Here is a 16,229-nt window from a genome sequence, read left to right as displayed (position 1 = left end):
AAGTATCAAGATGGCATTGAAGCAGTGTAATGCGGATTTCGAGAAGTAAAGGAAGAAAGATGAGGAAGAATTGCTCAAGGAAATAGAGAAATTTGATATTCAAGCGGAATCGTATGAAAATTTTATCATGGATAGAGATGAAAGAATGTTGCTGAAAGCAGATCTTTTTTCACTCTATCGCATTGAGACGAGAAATTTGAGCAAAAAGTAAACTTAAGAGGGCGTTTGGGGCGAGAAATGATTTATAATAATTTGTGTATTATAATAGTTTGGGGATTATTATTAATATAATTAGATTATTCTTAGGAGATATTATTCTTAGGAGATATTATTCTTAGGAGATATTATTTGATATTATTTCCTTAAGTGTATTTCTCTATGGTTATATATAGGCTTGTATCTCTATTAAGTAATTAATGAAATATAGATTGATTCCATAAAATCAACATGGTATCAAAGCTATAGGGTTTTAAGTCTCCTTGTATTCTAGCCGTCACATCCCTGCACGTCTGCCTCCGTTGATTCGTCTGCCTCCGTTGATTCGTCGACGGAGCAGAGAGCCATACCCATCAGTAATCAATACACATCATGTCTCCAAGTAATTCGCTCTGCCTCCTAGATCAAAATCCTCGTCTCTGATTCTGCTGCCGCCGCCACTACTCCTTCTGCCATCACTGCTCCTTCCGCCATCACTGCTCCTTCCATCCACACAGTTCGTCGCACTCTCGACCCATATCCGCTCTCCATTCGTCCTCACTTAGATCTACTTGTGCGCACATTGCAAGCACCGATTTGTTCGTGCATCTCTGTTCGTGTCTTCGACTTCCAATCCGTGTTTTATTTCATCTTTCGCCTTCAAATCATACTGTTCAAGATCAGACCGACCTGCCGCCGCCGCCCTTTACTCGTACCAGACAATCTCTTTAGATTGAAGACTCCCGATCCTGAAGAGGGTGAATCTTTGTTCAGATCCATGATCCACCGCTCCGCTCCACTCACAGCCGACGACGCACAGGTTCGGCTTTGTCCGCTCTCCATTTGTGAAGCTCGCCGTCATGAAACGCATCTTCTCTTTTTGCAAAGAACGCCGCAAAGCTCTCTATCTACTCAACCTCTCAGCTCTCTTCAGTTTTCGTTCTGTTCACCCAGATTTCCTGTTCAGTTTGATTCTGACTTGCTTTAGTTTAGTTCGTTCAGTTCCATTCTAATGACGAAACGCTCCTGCCCAATTCAGACCACGTTTTCATCCTGATTTGATTCTACTTTGCTTCAGTTTTGCTCTTTCATTTTGCCCCCGGAGTTCTTGTTTCGTTCTTCCTAGGTTCTGTTATAGATCTCTATACGAGGATCTATGTTTCTATCCCAGAAGTTCTTCGTTTCGCTCTTCGTGGGTTTGTTTTAGCCTAGAAGTTCTTTGTGTGTTTGTTCTTCGGGTTTTTTATTCTATTCTAGATATATTGTTTCTTTTCTTAGTTCTTAGCAAACTCAAGTTTGTGATTTCAACCTTGAGTTTGAGGGAGGGTATTAATATAATTAGATTATTCTTAGGAGATATTATTCTTAGGAGATATTATTCTGGAGATATTATTTCCTTAAGTGTATTTCTCTATGGTTATATATAGGCTTGTATCTCTATTAAGTAATTAATGAAATATAGATTGATTCCATAAAATCAACAATTATAATAGTCTGTGTTTGGGGTGCAGATTATTTTTTTTTAAATGGAGACAAGCTTTTTTATTTATGTAAAACTCAAAGTACAAGAGAATTATACAATGAGAAAAATAGAGAAACCAAAAAGAGGGGAAGGAATGGACTGAAGTTCAACCATAGAAGAACTATACTAATAATATAAACTCAGCTCAAGGATTCTTTCCCTCTGCAACAGCCTTGTGATCAGAAGGGCACCTTAAGTCTGTTGATTCTTCACTACTAACATAGAAGGGTGAGTCTATCTCCAAATCTGCTCGCTTCCTGGTGGAAACCACATTTGGATTACAGTTTATGATGAACTTTTTGAGTGCTGCACTTCTAATTAGGCCAGAATAATTCCACAATCCCTGGCTATTAACATCAACTCTTTAGGCAAATCTGGTGGAAAATTATTTGGGAAAGAACCCTCCTCATAAAACAAAACATTTTAGTCTGCCCCTTCAATTTTTGAATCTAATTTGGTCTTTAGGCATTAAATCAGCTTTGCATGGGGAGCCTTGCTGACAAGATGCCTTTGCGATGGAGGTGGAGGAATTTGAAATGTTGACACTTCGAAGGAGAAGTGCTATTTACTGACTTGAAAAGACGCTCAGGGACTTGGATTTTAGAGCTGTAAACTTCCAAACGATCCGTGTTATTGGCAGAAACTGAATGCTCGGTGGTGTTATTCTGAAAAGAGTCCAAATGGGGAATTTTAAGGTCGCAAACCCCATTTAATTCAAATTTTAGTAGGGGAGTCCATACATTGTTGAAGGAGGTTTGTTTGTGGATGTAGTGCTTAAGAATTTTTGGAATATGAGAGGACTTACTGCCTTTGGCACACTTATTGAAAATATCCACTTTTGACGAAAGTTGGCCCCCTATTCTAACAGAAAGAGGAGAATCTGAATCTGAAACGTTTTGTAATGTTTTTTGCAATAAATCTGCTGAGTTGTCCTCCGAGATGCTTGGGCAAAATTCGTTATAACTCAAAGATTTATTGAAGTGGGCCCCTTTTCCTTTATTCCTCTCATTTGAAAATTGAAAAAGAGGACTCTTCAGCTATTGGAATATTAAAAACAAAAACATTTTGTAACGTTTTTTGCAATAAATCTGCTGAGTTGTCTTCCAAAATGCTTGGGCAAAATTTGTTATAACTCATAGATTTATTGAGTAGATGGAACACTTGACAGACACAAGGCAAGGTTAGTTGCAAAACTCAAACCTATGGTGTTGATTATTCAGAAACCTTTTCTCTCGTTGCTAAGTTGAATATTGTTAAGGTCTTTCTATTTGTTGATTTGAACAAAGATTGGCCTCTATACCAGCTGAATGTTAAGAATGCTTTTTTGAATGGGGACCTAGTGGAGGAAGTTTACATGAGCCCTTGACCTGGATTTAAAGCCCAGTTTGGTCAGCAGGTTTGTAAATTCCAGAAATCCTTATTTGATCTGACACAATCACCCAAAGCGTGGTTTGATAGGTTCACTACCTTTGTCAAGTCCCAAGGGTACAGTCAGGGGCACCCTAATCATACTTTATTTACAAAGGTTTTCAAGACTGGAAAGATTGCAGGTCTAATAGTGTATGTTGATGACATTATTTTGTCGGGAGATGATAAGGCGGAAATTAGTCAACTAAAACAGAGAATTGGTCATGAATTTGAAATCAAGGATTTAGGAAACTCGAAATATTTCCTTTGAATGGAGGTGACGAGATCTAAAGAAGGTGTTTACATGCCTCAGAGAAGATACTTTTTCTTTTTCGCTTTCAAATGAAAGTATCGACTGATACGATTGCAAAAGAAATGGTGAGAATCAATTTTTTGAAGCAATTTAGAATTAGAAAGAAATGAAGTTTTTTTGAAAAAATAGGAAAGAGCTATTTTTTCATTTGCTAACCGAGATAGGTATTTTGTACATCCCTTCGAGCCAACAGGTTGCCGATGTTCTCACCAAGGGGCTTCTCAGACTAAAATTTGACTTTTTTGTTAGCAAGTTGGGCCTTATTGATATTTACGTCCCAAGTTGGGCCTCGTTAGTATGGTTTGGCCCATAGGGAGATTATGGGAGATTCACCCTGAGTCTTTTTTCTTTTTTAGCTCATTGTGTATTCTATTTATTCCCCTTCATTGTACCTATTGTAATTTATTAGAAAATAATAATAACATAAATATCGTGGTTTTTCTCCCTGTAATCAGGTTTCCACGTAAGTTGGTGTTTTGTGTTTTATTGCTTTCAATAGATAAGTTTATATATTGTTGAATAAATTAGTGTACATAATAACCTATTACATTTGTGAATAAATAAAGGAAAAATACAAATATGGAAAATATTAAATAGGATTAAACCCAATAAACCGTAATTTTCTTCTACGGCTACAAATGACCAGATGGAGTTTTTCCTTCAGTCCTTTTTCATAGTCTTGATAATTTTCATTATTGTTTGCTAAGTCTATATTGTTTAAGTTTTTTATATCGGAGTTTAATTTTGTAGTTTCACTAGTATATATTTAAATGTCTTACCATTACGTCTATCGTAGCATAGAACATTGTAATATGTGCTGTGTTAGTGTACACGGTTTTTCAAAAGCAGCACCTTTTGTTCCACCTTCCATTTATGGTTCCTCTTGTGCTTTTTAGGTATGGAGCGATTGTAATGGATGATCAGAATAGTGATGGCAGTATAGGATATACAGTACTGCACAATTGTTCTTGTCAGCATTCTGCCCCAACCTTTATCAATATAGTGGACGCTGCAATTCTAAGGCTTGCTACTGGTGACCAGAATATGACTATTCAAACACGAAATCACCCTCTCCCCATGACAAAAAGCCAGCGCTTGCAACGACATGTATGTGATTTTTTCCTCTGAATATGAGGTGTACATTTGCTTTAATACTCAGATAAGGATGACAGGCTAGTATATTAGTATGTTCTGCTAGTCCTTTGTCCTGTGCATCCATCTTCTGTAGTTTCCAGAATCATAATGGAAAGTTCTTTATTAGTCTCTTAGCAAGAATAAAAATAAATAAATTAGCCTTGTGATTAGATGTTCTGCCCAATTCATCCCTTATACTTTTTAGAATTTTAATAGGAAAACCTATTGAGATATCCGAGTAATTAGGGCGCTTTGGGTGTGTCAACCTAGTTGAATTATTTGGGTTTACATGGTGGTTTCTAGTCTTTAGTCTTATAGTTTCCTTGTTTATTATGTCTCATTGTAATTTGAACATTAGTCTCTTTTCATTTCATGAATGAAAAGTGTTACGTGCTGTATTATCCTTTCTAGTTATTTCTAGTCTTGGAAACGTAAATAAAGTATGATCAGGGGCAAGACTGTACCCTTGGGACTAGACAAAGGTAGTGAACCTATCAAACCACGCTCTGGGTGACTGTTTCAGTTGCAAACACACTTCTCATGTGGTGTGTGGTAAATTAAAGAAAATATATTTACTATCGATTGCTTCATTGCTCCTACATGCATCCTTCTCGCATACTAACTTGCCCTAGCTTGTGGAATGTACTAAATACTGGGTTTTTTTTGCAAATCTTATAGTATCTATTAGATTTTGTACGAGAACGATGTGCTCTATTATCCTTTCCAGTTATTTTTGTCAGTGTTTATGTACGCTTCAATCAAGAAGAATGCTATCATTTTGTAGGATCTGGATGCTTTCGCTGCTGCTATCATCATTAATATAGCATTCTGTTTTATTCCTGCATCGTTTGCTGTCTCTCTTGTGAAGGTAATGCAATAATTATAGATCCCTTTTAATTATAGAATATTGTTTTTAATTAAAAAATTACATAGTGTTCGTCATGGTTTGACAGTTCCATTTAGTCTCAGACTCTCAATGGTCAATCTTCAATTTAATCTTTATTCTTTGAGCTTGGTTTCCAATTTACATTTGCTCTATATGTGTAATTTTTATGTGTAATTTTACAAGTCCAAATTCAGTCCCTATGGTGTGGTGATGTAGTCAAACATCAAAAATCGTTCCAACCATAAAGAATTTTTGGTGAGAATAAGCTAATGTTCTTATTTGGCTAAATTTATTTGTTTACTCTTCTGGGGAGTATCAGGGTTTAAGGTGGAGTAAAAAATCTCAGAAAATATGTCAAATTTTCAATTGAGTATATGATGTGCAAATCTCAGTATGAAAGCATATGCAATTAGAGGTAGTATATCTATTTGGTAAATCAAGGTTGGGTCAGCAGGGACTAATGTATGCATTTCAAATCATTCAAAGCATTATTTGTTTCCTTTCATTTGATTCAATGATTCTCTTTGATCTAGGGTTTTATTAACATTTCGAATTAAATACATATATAGAACAAAATCTGGGGTTTCTTTCAAATATCTCATGATTTTAAACACAGCCTTAAAATGAGTGGGCAAGATAAATAGATCAGTCTATCTATTAGCTTTTGGTCTTGGTCTTTGTCCTTTGGTCTTGCCATTTTGCAACTTCATATTAGGGTCGGTACGAATTTATATTGTCCAACAACCAAGTAAGCCCATCAGTAGTCAGTGATTACTTTTTTCAAATTATTCAAACTAAGCTCTTCGAGATTGTTTGGGATCATATAAATATTTTTTTAAGATGCAAACTCTAATTTTCAAGTTTCATTACAAATTTGGGTGGTGGACTCAGATTATTTTCCTTTGCATTGGTGCACTGAGTTTTTAGAACGCTACTGAGTTTCTTCTTGTCAGCCTTAAAAAGAATTCATCAGCCATATTTATGGGATATAAGTAAGAATTGCAAAATCAGTTAACCCTTCATAGGAAAGCTGTAAAGAAATAGTTAGATGATATAATATTAAATATTTTGTCACCTATAAGTTTAATCTTGAGTCAATTGTGATTTATCATGGTATCAAAACAGGTAATCCAAAGAGGTGCCCTATGTCCAAACTTTTGCAATTGTATTTCCTCACCAATTAATATTGATTTCCATTTTTAGGTTTTCTTCATATTTCAAGCCCATGAGGGGGAATATTAGATGATATAATACTAAATTTGCTTTCAACCATTAACTTAATTTTTTTGTCAACTGGTGGTTTAAGAAAAATATTGTCTAAATGACCTTTATTGCGAGGTAAAGGGTTAAATAGCTAAACAGAAACCAAAAGAAAATCCAAGAATGATCCAACAACCATCAGAGTGCTTAAGATGCCACATTAAGCATTCTTTAACATCTAGGGGATGGGATGAACAAAGCCCTCTAGTTTTTATTTCCTCATTTGTTCGAATTATCCCCAATGAGAAACCATTTGGTAGCTGTTGCATGGTCTTAGTTTGTGTCCTTTCCTTTGTTGTGTCTCCAGCATGCTTTGTCCAATAGGGAAATGGCAAAAATTGTCAGCAAAAAAGACTTGGTACGGGAACAAAAATTATAGAAAATGATAACAAAAATCTATATAAATGCATTTGAACTTATTTATTCGATTGTAAAGGATTTGTTATTTTTTTGAATGATTATCTTTTGCTCAAATTGCGTTAGAAAAAATAATCTCAATAGAGATAAAGTATCATTAAAAAAAATCACATTTAACATATTTGTCAAATAGACTAGTTGTTATTTTAATATACCACATGATAAAAATATCTAAACTTATGCAGGAACGTGAAACAAAAGCTAAACACCAGCAAATGATCAGTGGGGTAAGAAATCTCTTTTCTTTTTCCATATTTGTAAAATCTATAAACCCTGACTGGTCTTCAAACTACATTATGTTACCAGGTTTCAATGCTTTCATATTGGATATCTACTTACCTATGGGACGCTATCAGTTTCTTGGTTCCTACTTGTTTAGCATTTGTACTCTTTTACATCTTTGGTACATCCATTCTCTTCTAATTATTCATTTTCCAGACTTTTGATTATTATAAGTTTTTATTATTCCAGTAAGTTTGTTACATGATTTTGCATCTCTTTCTCACGCTTGCTTTTTCTTCAAAATTGATGTCAGTTACTTCAATTAACTTTTGTGGAGGGCTTTGGGATCTTATATTTATTCTTCTCACATTTTCTTATTTGAAAAAATGTGTTCAGGTATGGATCAATTCATTGGTAAAGGTAGATTTCTTGCGACGGCTATTATATTTTTGGAATATGGACTGGCCATTGCATCATCAACATATTGTCTTACATTTTTCTTTTTGGACCATACTGTGGCTCAGGTAGAAGAAAAATCACCTTCTCAACCGTGTATAAAAACAAATTGTATCAACCATCATTATATATCAAAATATTGTCTCATTTTCTGTGCAGAATGTGGTTTTGTCGGTCCACTTCTTCACTGGACTTATTCTTATGGTTATTTCATTCATTATGGGGCTTATTGAAACCATGGCAAAAACAAATTCTTTTCTTAAGGTTGGTTCTCTTGACGTATTTGTTTATATTGAGTATTCTCCTAAATGGTTTGTTTTTTAGATCTTCTATATTGTATTTTGGTTGTCAATACGTATACAGAAATCATGTGGGTGAAAGTAGGTTATTAGTTGTTAAAAAAATTAATGTTTGAATTTTCATATTTATTTCAATGTTTTCTTTTCCTTAAAAAAAATTAAATAAAAGGAACCGAGCCATTCATTGATGTAAATCCTAGAGATCAAACCTAGAGATCAGTACAATGGTAAGAAACAGCAAATAAATCCTAGAGATCAATAAGTGCAGCCAGACTAGACATATCAATTAAGTTCACACCTCTTTTGCACTCTCATCGTATCCAAAGCAAACTAAGGCAATACACGGCCTACAATGTTTCTGTAAGACCCCCAATTATCCATACTTATAGGAGGAAGGGTAGAAAAGTAACTGCACAGGGAATTATTATGGAGAAATGATTGGAAGGACGTTCTGAGTGGTAGGGCCCACTGGGCTGAGGAATATGTGAGTCTATAAATAGGATTATTAGGTTGGAGTAGCTAGGGTATTTTTATCTTTTAGGAGGTAGGGCTACAGCAGCCACCAGGGTCTCTTAAAACCAAGAGGCTGGTATGATCTTTTCTGCATTTTTCCTTGTTGTTTCTTGTTATTTCTTTTCATCTTGTGAATCTGGATCATTTGGCTTTATATATAAATAAAGTAAACCAGAGTACCGCCTCTGTTTAAGCCATTTATACAGTCCTTTCGGTCTAAATTATTGTTAGTATCCTAACAGTTTCACCACCACAAAATACAACCACGCTCAGATACACAGCAAAAACAGTTTGACACCAAAAAGGAACAAACTAAACATATAAGTCGCACCATCAGAATATACAAAGTAGATAAGGGAAAGCTTAAGTTGGAAAAATAAAAGCCCGCTAATTTAAACATAAATCTTGGGTGGAGAAGTCTTCAAATGGCTTGGATAAAGTGCACCAAGAGGAGACATTCATCCTTGCCGCTTCAAATCATTCCATCTATCCAAGTTCCTTACCATGAAACTGTTGGAGAAGTTGAGAGTCCCACATTGGAAAAACCAAGATGACTCATACTCTATATAAGATAGATGGACCACTCCTCTCATTCTCAATTGGTTTTGTTCTCAATTGGTTTTGAGATAGAACCCCATACTATCAAATTTAACCGAAACAACCTTTGTTTGTGTTCAAACCAAATTTCAGCAAGTAAAGCCTTCACCGCATTTGACCAATTCAACAAACTGACTCACTAAATTTCTTAAAAAAAGAGAGAGTAAAATGATACTAGTATCTAATCAAAACACAACAAGACTAAACAAGTTTGTCCACACCCTAAGCTAAATTGTAAGTAGAATTTAAGCTTGGAGCTGAATTGGTTAAAAAAAAACTTCTTTTTTAAAAAGGAAACAAGTCTCTTTGTTGAATATAAACAAGTCTCAACTCAAGTTACAACAAATAGATAAATTGAATAATAAATCCTAGAGACCGATGAGTACACTTTAACCTTTCAACTAGGTTGACAACCCATAACACTCTCATCATACTCAAAACAACAAAAACAAGGCAGCTCATGGCTTGACAAACAGTTCCACCACCACATCAGAACATCCTGATGCAACCTAAGTAATACAGAACAAAGAAACAAAATAATACAAACTATTAGAAATTCGTTGAAGTTTTTCCTTAGTAACACTTTGGTGAAAACGTCATAAATTTGAAAATCAATTTGGGGGCAAGATGAAACAGAGTAAACTCCACTTTGCTATAGGTGACCTTAGATTCCAATTGGCAATGTATTTCTGAGTTCTTTGTTTTGTCATGATACCCCGTGTGAAACTTAGAGCAAAATATGAGAGAATGCCTTCATTCTATACAATAGAGTTCAATATAGATGTGCATGCATGGAAACCCAAACTAAAGACTAGTAAATTACAATAAAGGACAAAAGACTAATAAGCTTTTGCATATATATGCTATAACACCCCCCTTCAAGGTGGAGCGTGTAATCTATAATTCAGATAAGTATATTTCTTGTTCATATTGAGTAAAAAAAAAGTTACATATTTATATAGGGAACAAAATAAACCCTAGACACTATGTACAATTACAATAAAGGACATATGTTGTAAATATATATCATAACACTCCCCCTCACGCTGGAGCAAATATGTCAATCATGTCCAACTTGTTGCACATATAGCTTATCCTTGCTCCATTTAAAGCTTTAATCAGAATAACTCCAAATTGTTCTCCAGTCTTTACATATACTGTGGACACCAACCCATCTTGGACTGTCTCAGGAATGATGTGACAATCCACCTTAATATGTTTAGTTCGTTCATGAAATACTGGATTAGATGCAATGTGAAGTACAACTTGATTATCACACCATAATTTAGCTGACACTGTAATATTGAAGCTTATCTTAGATAATAGTTGGTGAATCCATACTCTATTTCACACACAGATTGTGCCTTAGCTCTATATTCTGACTTAGCAGTCGAACGAGAAACATTTTGCTTCTTACTCTTCCATGATATTAAGTTTCCACCTACAAAGACACTTCTCGAGATCCCGCCCAATCAACATCAGAAAAACATTCAACTCTCACATGTCCATGATCTTTGTATAAGATCCCACGTCCAGGAGCAGCTTTCAGATAACACAAAATCTGCTTTAGTGCAGCCCAATGATCCACTGTAGGGGAAGACATAAACTGACTTATAACACTTACAAAATAAGCAATGTCTGGTCGAGTCACTGTTAAGTAGTTCAATTTCCCAACTAATCTCCTATATCTCTCAGGATTTTTACATAATTCTCCTTTAACAAGTTGCTAATTTGACATCATAGGAGTGCCACTTGGTTTGGCTCCTAATTTTCCTGTCTCAGACAACAAATCAAATACATATTTTCGTTGAGACAAATAAATACCTTGCTTCTCATCACTTTAATCCCCAAAAAATATTTCAATTGGCCCAAATCTTTTGTATAAAACTGACCATGAAGGAAAGTTTTAAGAGAAGAAATACCCGATGCATCATTTTCAGTAATAACAATATCATCAACATATACAACTAGTAGAACTATACCATTATCAGATCGACGATAGAAAACCGAATGACCAAATGTACTCTTCTGCATACAAGAGCTTGACTAAACTTACCAAACCACGCACGAGGACTCTGTTTCAAACCATACAAAGATTTTCGAAGGTGACATAGTTTATCACTCTTCCCCTGAGCAACAAATCCAGGTGGTTGCTCCATATAAACTTCCTCTTCTCACCATGTAGAAAAGCATTCTTAATATCAAGTTGATGCAAAGGCCATTTATGGGTAGCAGCCATGGAAAGAAATAGGCGAATGGAAGTTAATTTGACAACTGGAGAAAATGTATCTGAATAATCAGTTCCATAGATTTGAGCATCACCTTTGGCAACAAGGCGAGCTTTCAATCGAGCCACTGTTCCATCAGGATTCATCTTGACAGCAAACACCCATTTACAACCAAATCTCAAGTATCATTATCATCTAAAGCAGTCATCTCCTCAATCATTGCATTTCACCAGCCAGGATGAGACAAAGGTTCATGAACAGAGTTAGGAATAGATGTGGAGTCAAGAGACGTAATAAAAGCATATGTGGGGGGAGACAACTGGTGATAGGAAACAAAGGAAGAAACAGGGTAAGTACACTTGCGTTTACCTTTGCAAAGAGCAATGAGAAGATCATCACTTGGCCTCGGATCGCAGGAAGAAGGAGGCATTGATGGAGGACATGAGTTTGAAGCTTGTGGTGGAGGTTGTTGCGAGTAGACTCAAGAAATCAGTGGGTGGGAAGGAGGTGCATCAGTGGAAGAGAGTGGTGTGGGAGAGGTAACCTCAAATATAAAAAGATTGTCATCAACCCCTTAACACGAACTCGATGGTGATGAAATAAAGGGTGTATCCTCAAAAAATGTAACATCAGATGAAACAAGATACCTTTTAAGGGTAGGACAATAACAACGATACCCCTTTTGAACTCGCGAATAACCCAAAAAGATCCACTTCAAGGATTTGGGATCTAACTTAGTATGATGAGGACGAACATCGCGAACAAAACAAACAACCAAATATCTTAGGAGCAGTAGAAAACAAATTTTTTGTAGGAAAAAGAACATGGTAGGGAATCTCACCATTAAGAACAGAGGAAGACATTCTATTAATAAAAAAAACAAGTTGTGGAAACAGCATCCGCCCAAAAGGTTTTCGGAACATGCATTTGAAACGATAAAGCATGGGTAGTTTCAAGTAAATGCCTATTTTTTCGTTTTGCAACACCATTTTGAGATGGAGTGTTAGCACACAAAGACTGATGAATAATGTCATGTTCACACAAGTAAGAGCCAAAAGAGAGAAAAATATTCACTCGCATTATCAGTGCGCAAAGTTTTGAGAGAGACATTAAATTGATTTTTTATTTCAGTATGAAAGGCACAGAAGTGAGATAATATTCACTCGCATTATCAGTGCGCAAAGTTTTGAGAGAGACATTAAATTGATTTTTTATTTCAGTATGAAAGGCACAGAAGTGAGATAATAACTCAGAACAATTTTTCATTAAATATAACTAAGTTAGTCGAGAATGATCGTCAACAAAAGTAACAAAATAACGAAAGCCTTGTTCATCGAATTAGAACAAGTGTCGCACAATCGTCCATCCCGAGGTTGAAACGCTACGATTTTGACATCCCTTTCTAACATCTTGCTTAGCTCCCATAAAATTGAGATATAACCCTCTTAGTAAATGATTTTTATATACATGCTAATTTTCTATTTACACGAATTATAAAGTAAAAGAACTTAGATCGCTTGCTCATGTTCCATGTGTAGCAACTCATTTTATCCTTTCTTACTTGGCTGAAACGCCAAATGACCTGGGAAGGGAAAACTTAAAACGTAAGTCAAAGATCTAGTGAGTGATAACTTTTGAAAACCTTTTTGGGCATACATTAAAATCATTTTCATAAGTATGGCTTCAATGCTTTATTCATAAAACATTAAACACACATTAGTCTTTTATATTCCTTTCTTCCAAGAGTATGAACCATTCCCACGCATAGATTATTGTGATGACCTTTTCATCAACAACATCTCTTGGAGAATATCCTGGTTAATTTTTCGTTACTCAGGCCGCTGAGCTTAATACGATCCTTTTACGCATTGGCCAGCTTCACTCCACCATGCATTCCTTTTCTACATGGTTACCTTTACTCCTTATGTGCACATAATAATTAGCTTCATTGTTAGGAATAAGACTAATGGTTTACAATTAATCATTTAACATAATACAAACTTTCTTTCAAAATTATTCTTTTCATAAACATTAATCGTAAAGAACAATATTACAAACAACATGAACTTTGAAGGAAAGCTTTAAAACAATTTAACTTTAGAATATCACTCATAACCCTGAGTCTTGCCTTCAGAACGCCTAGCTTTAGGTCTCTTCTTCTCGTCTAGTACTTCTTCTTTTTGACAGAAAAATTCTTAAGATTTTCAGCTTAACCTTCCTTTCTAGTGGCCTTTCTCCCCTATTTATACTAATCCCAAATTGGATTAGTCATCCTTAAATTCTTATAAACTTGTCAGCTTCTACTTAAAGTACTACACGTGTAAGCTTAATATTCTCGTGACCATGCTTAACTTAAACTCTTACACGTGACCCATTACCTAGGCACACTTAGGAAATTTCCCAGATTTTTTCTAACTTTCAATGCCTTATCTCTTCTCGTGTTGTACCAAAAAGCCACCTCCTTTCCTCACTTCGCCTAGCTCCAATGCGATCTTCAACTCAGCAACACTTACTTCAACAACCTCTAATCACTCTTATTTCCAAATGACTCTTCTAAACAGACACGGATCTCACAATTACTTTTTCTTTATTTGAAATGGGTTGTTCTTCTATTTAAAAAACCCTTCTCTTTGTGAAATACACACAATTACTTTTTCCTTATTTGAAATGGGTTGTTCTTCTATTTAAAAAATCCTTCTCTGTGTGAAATACACAGAAAATTACATTATTTGGCATGGTATCAAAGAAAGTTCTTGATGTTAAATTTGGTAGTATGGGGTTCCATCTCAAAACCAATTGGCAATGAGAGGAGTAGCCCATCGGTACCTTATATGGAACCCTTGGTTTTGGGCTCTCAACTTCTCCAACATGCCCCCTCAAGATGGTGCCTCTTTGGTTTCACCTATCTTGGACCGAATACCCGTTTGGGTTTAATGGGCTCTGATACCATGTTAAATTTGGTAGTATGGGGTTCCATCTCAAAACCAATTGGCAATGAGAGGAGTAGCCCATCGGTACCTTATATGGAACCCTTGGTTTTGGGCTCTCAACTTCTCCAACACTTGAAACCGTAAAAACCCTAATTTTTTCGAAGCCTAAAAAACCGTAAAACTCTTACAGGTCGCCATTGCTGCCGCCCACGTGCTCCTCCACCTCGAGGGTGGTTGTCGTCGGTCGTACTTGCCAAAATAATATATTTCTTGTATATTTTACAAAGAGAGAAGGTTTTCTTAAATAGAACAACCCATTACAAAGAAGGAAAAAATAAATTTGGCAAATATAATATAACCAATACAATAAAATGTAATACAACAAAGGAAATAATCAGCACTCTCCCTTAGGCTGATTTGAAGATATCAGTCATTGTCAGCTTGTCAATCAATTTGTTGAATTGCCACTTTGGAAAACCTTTTCTTAACACATCTGCAATTTGTTCTGTCGTCAGAAGGTACGGTATGCATATTACTTCGACATCAATCTTTCCCTTTATAAAGTGTTTATTGACTTTGGATTGTGGGCAATGGAAATTGCTGCCTCTTTATCCCCGATGCCTCACAGATTCTTTGCTATTCAAAGTATTGCTTGAATATCACAGAACATTTTGAATAATTCTAAGTCTCTATCTTCAGTTCTCTTAGAAGCTTCTAAATTCGTATATCTTCACAAATTTTCAAAGCAAGAGCTCAATACCCACTGAGACCACCGAAAAGCAATGACATGGGTGACACTGGTAGGAGATCGCAAGAGTAAGGATGACAACAGTGGCTAGGGTCTCTGAGGATGATTCTCTAAGGACCAAAATGCAATTGATTATAACTAAGGAAACAAATAAGATACATACATGATTATCTCCTTGTATTGTCAATTGGTTATGAGATGGAAATGGAACCCATGATTATCAAATATTAAATAATTGGTAAGAGATTAAAAAAGAAAAGAAGCTCATATCTAATCTGAACTTAATAATACTACAGACAAATCCACAGAATTGAGATTAATTTCATAAATCAGAGAAGGATTTATTTACTGTCTGCTACAGAGACGACATAGTCTTGACTCGCTGACAGGGAACAAAAGTTTAGAATATCTCTTGCTCTGTTTAATTAACCAACTATACCATCACCACAACTTTCTTATCTGTGTGTTGTGCAAAAATGTGAACTATTTTCAATAAGAATTATGAACTTCCCTCTCATTAACGCTGATTTTCACGTTTGCATGCCACTGTGGTATTAGTAATTAATACATAGTCTAGACATCATGATGCACATCTGCTCATCTCTCTTATCTGTTCTGTGTTCTCTGTTCTCAGGACTTTTTTTCTCTAATCAGCCAGCATGGATTTAGCATTTATTTCTTCTGACTTTGTCGGTATTGGTGTTGGTGCAGAATTTTTTCAGAATATCACCTGGGTTTTGTTTTGCTGATGGACTTGCCTCATTGGCTCTTCTTCGGCAGGGGATGAAAGATAAAACAAGTGATGGGGTTTATGATTGGAATGTTACCGGTGCCTCAATTTGTTATCTCGGTTTACAGGTTTGTAACATCTGTCTTCAATTGAAGGTTATGTGACAATTTATTGAACTGCCCTCACAACTAATTTTAGGGAAGTACAGATGACTTGGATAATTTAGGAAGTTTTTCCAAATGGCTAAATGGAGGATAATTAAATTTCTATAGAATGGAAAAATGATAAAGATAGATGACCATGAGTATCAAAAGATTATCGAATATGTTGTTGCAAATTAATGTGGCAGAAATGCCCTCGATATTACATCCA

The 16,229-nt window shown here is 35.5% G+C and overlaps 1 protein-coding gene across 4 annotated transcripts in view; it reads left to right on the top strand.

Moving 5' to 3' along the window:
- LOC101206409 (ABC transporter A family member 1) overlaps positions 1–16,229 on the top strand; it is a 77,511-nt gene that overhangs the window by 45,051 nt on the left and 16,231 nt on the right. For all 4 annotated transcript variants that reach the window (XR_004216124.1, XM_031884372.1, XM_011655130.2 and 1 more), the window contains 7 exons: positions 4,334–4,544; positions 5,356–5,439; positions 7,320–7,361; positions 7,441–7,537; positions 7,753–7,880; positions 7,972–8,076; positions 15,839–15,985. Coding sequence is in view for 3 of the 4 variants with exons in the window: in XM_031884372.1 (XP_031740232.1) it covers positions 4,334–4,544; positions 5,356–5,439; positions 7,320–7,361; positions 7,441–7,537; positions 7,753–7,880; positions 7,972–8,076; positions 15,839–15,985 (814 nt within the window). In the remaining variant the exon portion in view is untranslated. The remainder of the gene's footprint in view (positions 1–4,333; positions 4,545–5,355; positions 5,440–7,319; positions 7,362–7,440; positions 7,538–7,752; positions 7,881–7,971; positions 8,077–15,838; positions 15,986–16,229) is intronic.

This window comes from Cucumis sativus, chromosome 4 (assembly GCF_000004075.3).
Source record: "Cucumis sativus cultivar 9930 chromosome 4, Cucumber_9930_V3, whole genome shotgun sequence".
In the NCBI taxonomy this organism is placed as follows: Eukaryota; Viridiplantae; Streptophyta; class Magnoliopsida; order Cucurbitales; family Cucurbitaceae; genus Cucumis; species Cucumis sativus.
This window is presented reverse-complemented; position numbering and strand designations above follow the sequence as displayed.